This window comes from Festucalex cinctus, chromosome 16, assembly GCF_051991245.1.
Source record: "Festucalex cinctus isolate MCC-2025b chromosome 16, RoL_Fcin_1.0, whole genome shotgun sequence".
NCBI classification, from domain to species: domain Eukaryota; kingdom Metazoa; phylum Chordata; class Actinopteri; order Syngnathiformes; family Syngnathidae; genus Festucalex; species Festucalex cinctus.
In genome coordinates this window covers 21,500,801-21,510,706 of record NC_135426.1, presented here as the reverse complement: position 1 = coordinate 21,510,706, position 9,906 = coordinate 21,500,801, and the positions used below count along the sequence as shown (strand labels likewise).

The following is a 9,906-nucleotide window of genomic DNA, read 5'->3' as shown; positions in this document are numbered from 1 at the left end:
TGTGGGCAACATGTTAGGCATGGGTGATACTATTGATATCCGTAATAGATTGTGTTTAAGGGTGGTGAAGCATTGACAAGAGTCAGATTTACAAATTTATAAGCCAAACACTGATGTACTTTTAATTAAACTAGCATCCTGACCTAGTTTAAAAAAACACACATCACACTTGGAGCATTGCATTTTAGTGGCTTTGTTACAAAACCGCTTTTTAAAATTCAGTCCATTTCTGTGCAGGCGGATTTGCCACATCCGATATGGAAGACGCTCTGACGTATCTTTGTACAGGACGAATGCCTCGCCAGGCGTGGCGGCCACGAAGAACAAAGTAACGCGTAGAAGAAGAATTGTGAGGTCGTTTGCGGAAGTCAACATGGATAGCTTGTTTAACGGCAGAGACGTGTCCATAAATTCATCTTTAAAAGACGGTAAATTTACTCATTACGCAACTGCGGTGTTATAGTCACATGTCAAAAATACTTCGAGCTTCATTTTAGAACATTTGTCAAAGTTTGTGCAAAATCAACCTTTTTTGTGTGTGTGTGTGTGTGTGTGTGTGTGTGTGTGTGTGTGTGTGTATTTGTAGAGTTCTATGCAGATTTCCTGGCTGGGGATTTCGATGTGAAGATATATACTGCTCAAGCGATCCACCATGCTGTCATTGCTGAACAGCTGGCAAAGCTAGCACAAGGAATCAGTCAACTTGATAAAGAGCTGCACAGCCAGGCATGGACGCTATACACTGCACGACTACACTAAGTGACAGTCACAGACCTTTTGAAGTCCATTCAGAAGGTTACCTAGAGATAAATAATAATAATAATAGCAGCAATAAAATAAATATTTCAAAACATTGTAACGTGAATGGTGAGAAAGGCTGTCACTGAGTTAAAATGCAAAAGAAAATGTAATCATCTGAGTGCCAATGGGCTCTGTGCACGTAATAACGTGGCGTTATATCCGTTGGAGATTCCCAACATATATCAAAAGGGTTTTGTCCAATATGATAGCCATGTTTGCATAGTGTAGAATAATAAATAATATTGAATGATAATTCAAAAGCAATGTCTGATTTTTACTGGTACAATTTCAGTAAGTTTTCATTTGTCATTTTATTGACCTACCAACATTTTTGTTAAATGCATTTTGACTGATATTTTGTTTATCCCTAGTACACATGGTTTACTTTGACCCATATCCAGCCACAGGTGGATTACAAAAGTACTGTCAATTGCCAGATACAGTGCAGACTTACTTGATCAGTAAAGAACAGAACAATCTATTTGACTCTTATAGGCTGTACTTTTTATAATAAACAATGATGTGTAATAGTATTTTTCTAACCTTCCAGGTAGTAGCCAGACATGAGGACTTATTGGCTCAGGCAACTGGGATAGAGTCTCTTGAAGGTATGCTTTTTTTATGATGTATTATTATACTATGGTAACTTCTAAATAGAATCAGCCTTGTTTTTATTGTTGTAATATTAGAGATCAACAAGCCTGTGTGAGCATGAAATGAGAAATACATGAACTATTCACAATAAAGCAATGTAGTGTCTAAGTGTAAAAAAAAAAAAAAAAGTACTGTATTTGGAAGTTACTAATATATTGTGTGGGACACAACATATTGAGCACTTGAACAGGGTGAAATTTGAGGAAACAAATTCGCCATTGTCTGTATTTTTCAAATGTGAGTTGATGTTTTACTGAAAAGGACATTGAACGTCTTTGTCTTTAGGGGTCCTCCAGATGATGCAGACGAGGATCAGCGCTCTGCAGGCAGCTGTTGACAGGTTAATGTGATGGCTTGTGTCTGTCATCAGTGGATCTTCATAGCTCTGCTGCTATTATTGATTCTGTTACTCACCACACCAATCCATCCATCCATTTTCTGACCTGCTTATTCCTCAGTTTGAAACAAAACAAAACAAAACGTGATTGTTGTGTAGTCTTTAAGCTTTGATTTAATAGGTTCCAACTTACATGTAAATTTAGAATTAGCATTATCGCTAAGTTTTACTGGCCTTTTGTCACACTGCGGTAAAGAATATCCTTATTTTTCCTGAAAATGTAACAGCATCTGTGATTGGCTGGCAACCAGTCCAGGGTGTACCCCGCCTACTGCCCAGAGCCAGCTGAGATAGGCTCCAGCACCCCCCGCGACCCTTGTGAGGAATAAGTGGTGAAGAAAATGGATGAGGATGGCTGTAACAGCATTCCACCCATTCATGTATTTTCAGGATAAGAACCAAAATAGTTGACCCATACAACAAGATCGTGGCGAGGATCACTCAGCTGAGCAGATTGCAGGTAAGCCCTCCTTTTCAAGATGCCATGCGTAGTGGGAGCGAGAATTGAAATTGAAAGTTTTTTTCTATTCAAACGTGCATCTGGTGATACTTATCTCAATCATTTATTTCTGCTGTCCCTTCACTGTCCAGGTGGCCTGTGACCTTCTGCGGAGAATTATTCGAATCTTGCACCTAAGCAAGAGGCTTCAGGTTCAGCTTCAAGGTGGCAGTCGGGAGATAACAAAGGCTGCTCACAGTCTCAACGAACTAGGTCAGGGCATACAGTCAGTTGTTTTGCCAAACGCAAGTATACGATGGAGCCTCTGTGTTGTGTTCCAGGACATTGTCTGAAAAATGCGATTGGCTACTATAGCTCTCATCAATTACTGTATGGCGTGCCGTTAAAATTCAGGTTTCTAACTTGATTATTAAGTTTGGGAGAAAGTTTCAAGGTCACTGATAAGACTTTTTTTTTTTTTTTTTTCTTTATGTGGGACAGTTTTAGCTGGAGTAAATTGTTGCTCAATGCAGTGACGCGTAGTATCTGAGTTGTAATAGAACACTTTATAGTAGCCGCCATCTTTGTGCTCATCTTCTATTTGCACTGCCACATGTAGAAGTACTGTATTTAAAACATGAGCATTGTTTGTCTTTCTTTTCCCCCACAAATACTCCAGATTATCTGTCACAAGGAGTCGATTTGAGCGGCATTGAGGTGATTGAGAATGACCTGGTACTGATCAGTAGAGCAAGGCTGGAAGTGGAGAACCAGGCCAAGCGATTATTGGAGCAGGGCACAGAGATTCAAGTAAGAAAGCAAACACACACACACACCCAAAAAAAAAAAAGCAGAATCATGATGAGAGCGGGAACTGGACCGAACCGTGTACAAACTTCAAAGGCAAAACATACAACATTCTGTCTTTTTTGAAAGTATGTTTTGGAGGAGCCTTTTCCATTCACAGCACTGTGCAAAGGTTATCCAAAATTTCTGGCAGGCTACTTATCTTCCTGCCAAATGTATCCGCCGTCTTCTAATCATGAAAAATAACTTTTTGAAAATGAGAATTTCAGGCCAAAACTTGAAACCCCTGACAGTGCCTGTTTATTTTTCTCTCTCCATGTCTGTCAGAATCCTACGCAGGTCGGCACAGCCTTGCAGGTCTTCTACAACCTCGGTAGTCTTAAGGAGACAATCAGCTCTGTTGTGGGCGCTTACCAGACTAGCATACAGGACAGCATCATCGCTGCTCTGGACATTAAGGGCCTGACACAGCCTTCCAACCCGAGAGGTAATACAAGAACAATTTGTTTCACTTTGAAAGAAATATAATCACAGTCACATTCACATTGCTCCCAAGTCAGGAAAGTCGAAAGTAGTGTTGGATCACGAAGTAATGGTTCACATGAATGTTTTTGTTGTTTTTTTCCTCCGGTTAATCCCAGGGAACTGAAGCTATGGTTTTATTAAACAATTTAAAAAAAAAATAGTTTACTAATAACGGTGGCCAGAACTGTGAATTGAAATGTAATTGCTCGCAGGAGTTTCAAGTGTACCCAACGGAATTTCTTCTCTCAGGTGCCCCTGGAAGAGCAATTCTCCCAACTCCAGGCAGCACAGCAGCTTTCCGGGCTGCTCTATGGACAAACCTGGAGAAACTCATGGACCAGATATGTGCTGCATGCAAACAAGTAAAGGACTGAAGAAGAGGAGATAATAACATAGAAAGAATAAGATTTTCAGCAATTATGCATCCATCAGATTGAATCAAGTAATAAATAGATTCTGCCCTTTTTTCCTACCTCTTCTTAGGTGCAGCATCTTCAGAAGGTCCTGATGAAGAAGAGAGACCCTGTCACTCACCGGTGTTTCATTGATGAGATCATTAAGGTGAGTCAACACCGCTGTTAAGCATCAAACAGAATCATAACACATTAAAAATAATAAAAATAATAATTGCCTATCCTGAAAGATTTTAATTTCTTTAACTTGATGGCATCCAATGACAGGATGGTGAGCCTGATATCCTCTACACCTTTTGGAATGATGTGACCAACAAATTAAGAGAAGAGTTTCATAAAGCGACTCAAGGCAAGAATTTGTTTTGCCTGTAATATACATGTGACATGTAGTTGGAAAAAAACGTTACACAGATAATCCTCAACTTTTATTTTTCATATAACAGCCTCATCTTTCCTCAAGCAAGCGTTTGAAGGAGAGTACCCGAAATTGTTGCGACTGTACAATGAGCTGTGGCGTCGCCTGCAGCAGTATAGCGCCAGCCTGCACAGCTCACTGATCAACAGCAGCGGTATGGATACCAGTCTGGAGCCAGAAACGGATAGCTCTGACCTGTTCTCTCAAAGCAAACAGGACTACAAGTAAGCATTTTATTCTTGACTGAAACCTATTTTTTATGTGCTGGTAAACATCTAAACGATATGAAAACTTTTTGTTTCGTATTAAAGAGAGAGTTCGGATTTTTTGACATGAATCTCTATTTCATCTTCACCTAGTGTGTGCGATCATCACTGACTTACCCCTGACACGAGTTCTGGTCCGGTGTTGGTCGAGAGAACAGTAGTCCGGCAAGTTGGCTATCGTCGTGTAGGGATGTCACGATAAGGGCAATATCGTGATATTGTGATATTAAAACTGACAATATCGTCGTCGTCATGTTCACAATATTTAAAAGGAACACATCTGTTAAAAAAAAGTCAGGTTGATTTTCATTTGTGCAGTTCTACGAGCACCCTCTAGGGGCTAGTTTATTAGTGCAATTTAATTTTCATTAGGGATGTTTTGGCCTTCTATGTTTAAAATCTATGCTAATTTTCAGATGAAGGGGAACCGAATTTGCTTGTGAAGCGATAAGTGTGTGCTTGCATTAGCAAGTAAGTGCCTCAATATTGTTATTAGAGATTGTAGGTGGTTTATATGCATTGCTGTTATGTACAAAAACACAATATTGTCCTTTTTTTTAGTATGAGCTTTTTTTTTTTTATACAATATTGTGATCTATTTTTTAAACGTCAAGACACACACACACACACACACACACACACACACACACACACACACACACACAAATATCATGATAACTATCGGATCGTGACCTTCATATCGTGATAATATCGTATTGTGATGTTTGGATATCGTTACATTCCTATCGTCGTGGAAATAAAGCGTTTTTCTTCTAAAAATAATTTGTGTTCAAAAGAGTGACACATTTGCATCACAACACTCTCTCCTGAAAAAAAGTCAGACGCCATTACCGCCGGGCACTACTTTTCTGTTCGTTCCTATCACTGCGTGTCGCCTTACCCTCATGTTTAGCCACAGCCAATCCGATCAATTCACTGTCTATTTAGCGAAACTGAGAAGTGTGTGTGTGTTTGTCGGATTATTGCCTCTGTTCCTCTGTACATCTCCACAGCCCAAGGTGGCTTGGCGTCTCGTGATTCTCGATGCATTCTCATTGTTTCTCGTCTCGTCAACCTTGTTTGTGTCTGCGCTTTGGGATCCAACCTCAGAACGTAACACGTACAAAGTCCCCATTAGGCAAATGACAATCAGTCACTGATTTAAGGTTAGGTGGTTAACCCTAACCCAAGGAAAAAGTGGTTGTGAACCACAGTTTTAGGGCCGACCTCATTTGAAGAATGATTGGTGTTATTAACTGGTAGGCTTTCCACACTATAACAGTTGATGTCTTTGAATTTGTGTGTGTGCAGTCCCGAGAGGACTCTCAAGGATTCCCTTCAACCGTATGAAGCGGCTTACCTGTCCAAGTCCCTCTCTCGCCTGTTTGATCCCATAAACCTCGTTTTTCCAATGGGCGGACGCAACCCGCCCTCCCACGATGAGTTGGAGAGCATCATCAAGACCATCAGCAGGCAAGTGTTTTACAATACGCAAATAGTAGAACAGGATGCTATACATGACAATATATCAAGCAAAGAAGATAATTAGAATCCGAGAAAAAAAATAAAAAATCAGTGCCCTCTCAGTAACACAGATGGCACATTTCTTATATTATGAATATCATTTGATTAATAAATGGAAAGATGTTAAATGTCTGTTTTCTTTTGTTTATTTACAGTGAACTGAATGTAGCATCGATGGATTTGGACCTCTCGCTCGCTGTCGCCAAGAATGCTGCCAAGACCGTCCAACTCTTCTGTGTCAAGTCCGAACAGCTGGTATGTCAGGGCCACATATGTTTTGACTGTTTGCAGCACCACTTTGGAGCATGTTGTATCATTTGTTTTTACATGTGTGATCCAGATGCACGTCCCGAATTCATACTCGGCTAATTTTCTCGACTTGTACAGTTGTGTACTCAGAGTGATGCCAGTCAGGTGATTGGTCCATTATCAGAAGGCCAGAGGAGGAACACTGCAGTGGTCAACTCGCTCTACCGTCTGCAGCAGGCTGTCGCCAAGGTCTGAAATTTCTGCACTTTGGCCTATAGTCACTTTTAATTTATGCATATTCTCCTGTTCAGACTTGTGACAGATCCCCTCGCATGAGTGCACACCAAAGAGGTGTGATTCATAGAATTCACAGGCTTTAACTCATGGAGCATTGAGTTTTCTTGATAATTTGCAAATGTCATTGAAATCTATGAGAAAAATAAAGCGTTAAATATGAAAATGCCTCATCGGCCAGTCGGGATGTGTGCCCACTTTAAAGGAGATGTTTTTTTTTTGTTTTTTTTTTTATTCTGTATGAAATCAAACCATTCCAAATAAGTCGTCATTAATCAGCTTAAAAGTACAGTAGTTTGCAACTAAATCCAAAATTTGCATGCAATATTTCACATTTACGTGGCGCTGGACTTACTCTTTCCTCAGGAGTGTGTCGAAAAGTGCTTAAGTTGACAGGAGAATGCCTAAAAAAAAAAAAAAATCTACAATAGTCAATACTTTGACTTGACCATTTTCTTCTCTTTCTTTTCAGATCATTTCCGGTTTAGGGTCCAGCCTGACAGCTCCCGCAGAAGCCCTCTCTTCTTCTTTGGAGGTTAACAACTTAATAAAGCTAGTAGTTCCACTGAGGTGCTTTTTTTTGGTCAACTTTAGCCAAAATAAATAATGCCACAAATGGGAGAATACACAGATCAGTGGCATAATGACAGAACTTTAAAATTTGTTTCGACTTTTTCTTCCATATTTTTCAATAATCTTTTTGGTTGGACTCCAAATTGTGATGTGGATTCTTTTCCCAGGAGGTGCAGGCCCTGATGAGCAGTGCATTGCAGCCTCTCTTGCAGTCAGTAAGTGATTCTATAGAGGCCATCATCATCACGCTACACCAGGAGGACTTCTCAGGGTCAGTTTTTAAAAAAAAAAAATACTTACATATTTATGTAGAGGATTAATATATATTTTGTGTGTGTGTGTGTGTTGCAGCAAGCTGCCCAGTCCTGCTAAGCCAGACGTTCTCTGCTCCCTCTACATGAAGGAGTTGCAGGGATTCATCTCCAGAGTCATGACCGACTACTTCCGACACTTTGAGTGTACAGACTTCATCTATGAAAGCACAGAGTCCATCGCTCAGAGAGCCATCGAGCTTTTCGTACGGCATGGCAGCTTGTTGCGCCCGCTGGGCGAAGGCGGAAAGATGCGTTTGGCCGCCGACTTTGCACAAGTTAGGGCGTAAAAGAACGTTTTCAGTTGATTGCCGTATGTTTCCCCCCCCCCCACATTAGTTTGAATATTTGGACTTGTCTTTCTCCAAGATGGAGATGGCTGTGGCTCCACTATGCAGACGAGTGTCTGATTTGGGGAAACCTTACAGAGTGCTTCGATCCTTTAGGTATGTAGGACTTTCGCATTTTTACTGTGGCAAACAAAAACAGGCACAGCTGCTTTCTTGCACTCCTACAAAGAACCAAGAGGCAGAGTAAAAACCTGCATGTGACACATTTAAACAACTTGAAGACAAAGTCAACAATCTGGCACATTACTGTTGATGCTTTCTTTCAGACCACTGCTGTTCCAGACAAGTAACCTGATCGTCAAGAGTCCAGCTGTGGGTGACTTGATTCCTTACAGCACTGTGCTTCACTTCCTCTTCGCCAGGGCTCCGTCTGAGCTCAAGTCACCTTACCAGGCCTGTACACGTGACACGATTTATCACTGAGAAATACAACAATGTGGTTAAAAATACACTTTTTTTTTAATAAGAGTTAAAGCATTGAGTGTACTGGCATGTACATTGTACAATTGACAATTTGTCACCCACAGAGAGCCGAGTGGTCCGTTACACGTTACTCCCAGTGGATGGATGAACATCCTTCAGAGAGAGACCGTCTCGCGCTCATCAGGTAATCGCGTCAATAATAGACATGAAGTGGGTTTTATATTTTTTCACTACTTTTTTTTTTTTGTCCGATATTATAACTTTATTTTCATAATTTGTTCATTTTATACTGCGTAGATTTTTTTTAATTGTATTTAAATTTATTTTTCAATGCTTGTTCCAGTAGACATTAAATTTGTATCGCATTATGAAGATTTTTTTTTCCTGTGACTTTATTCTTTCTGGTCAAATTGTGACTTTTACTGCCATGAATTACTTAGTTATTTAACATTTTTCCTGAGTAGAAAACCAATCAATTTTGCAGCAAATATATTCATTTCCAGATGAAGGCTGATTATTTGTACTCTTCAATAGGGGCACTTTGGAGGCATATGTGCAGTCTGTAAGGGCGCGGCAGGGGAAGGAATTTGCACCAATCTATCCCGTAATGCTGCAGCTGTTGCAGACAGCCACTTCATCAGAAGTGAAAGGATGATGACAATTGACTGATTAAACTGGTTTTGAATTACTCTTATTAGTTCAACTTCTGCTTTTCCAGTCGTAACTAATGAAAAATCCAACTTTACCTAAAATGCAGTTGTGACAAATTAAGTGAATGAAAAGAAATATGTATCTATAAGGCCTGGTACACATGCAAGGATTTTTAAAATCTGTGACAGCACACATAAGGATAGAAAATTGGGCATTTGACAGTTTTGGTCATATTGTGTGTGTGGTCTGACTCTGTTCTAATATACAATATGAAATTTTTCACTCTAACAACACTCTGTGTGACTGTATGGTGACTTTGATTGCCCTGACAGGCACATATCCTATCTATAAATAAAGTGAGTTATTATTCTACTACCCCGCAACCCTTGTGAGGATTTTTGGATTTTATTCTCCTGGTAAATAAACATGAGGGTTCTACAAGCTGTTTCCAAGTTTTGTGTTTTGATCTGATGATTCACAATGTTGTGGCCCACTTTGTACTGTATGTACGTGTAAGAAGTTTATCATGCAGGATTTAAATCAAACGTGGGTTTTTGGTATAGCTATAGTTTATTGATTGGTTGACTCGTTACATGAGCCCTGAGCAATTGTGATGTCATTTTCAGTGGACAGCAGGTAACAAAATGGCATGCACTCGAGTTGGATAAGAATGGGTGGATTTTGCTGCTTAACTAAAATTCCACAAATGCAATAATAATCAGAATGCCATGTTTAGACTCATGACGGCACGTACAACATATTGTTGGAAATAATTTTTTTAGGTTGACTTTATCTTTAAAATGGTCAAACATTT

The 9,906-nt window shown here is 39.9% G+C and overlaps 1 protein-coding gene across 1 annotated transcript; it reads left to right on the top strand.

Annotated features, from left to right (window-relative positions):
* The first annotated feature begins 111 nt into the window (after positions 1-111).
* Positions 112-9,475, top strand: cog5 (component of oligomeric golgi complex 5). The gene is made up of 22 exons (XM_077498676.1): positions 112-428; positions 587-726; positions 1,352-1,409; positions 1,741-1,795; positions 2,243-2,312; positions 2,444-2,564; positions 2,971-3,101; positions 3,426-3,585; positions 3,873-3,985; positions 4,107-4,184; positions 4,304-4,385; positions 4,480-4,675; positions 6,029-6,190; positions 6,397-6,496; positions 6,629-6,739; positions 7,257-7,319; positions 7,525-7,628; positions 7,709-7,946; positions 8,038-8,114; positions 8,285-8,411; positions 8,546-8,625; positions 8,976-9,475. The coding sequence occupies exons 1-22, from the start codon at positions 374-376 to the stop codon at positions 9,094-9,096; spliced, it is 2,442 nt and encodes an 813-aa protein (XP_077354802.1). The 5' UTR covers positions 112-373; the 3' UTR covers positions 9,097-9,475.
* Positions 9,476-9,906: the final 431 nt, after the last annotated feature.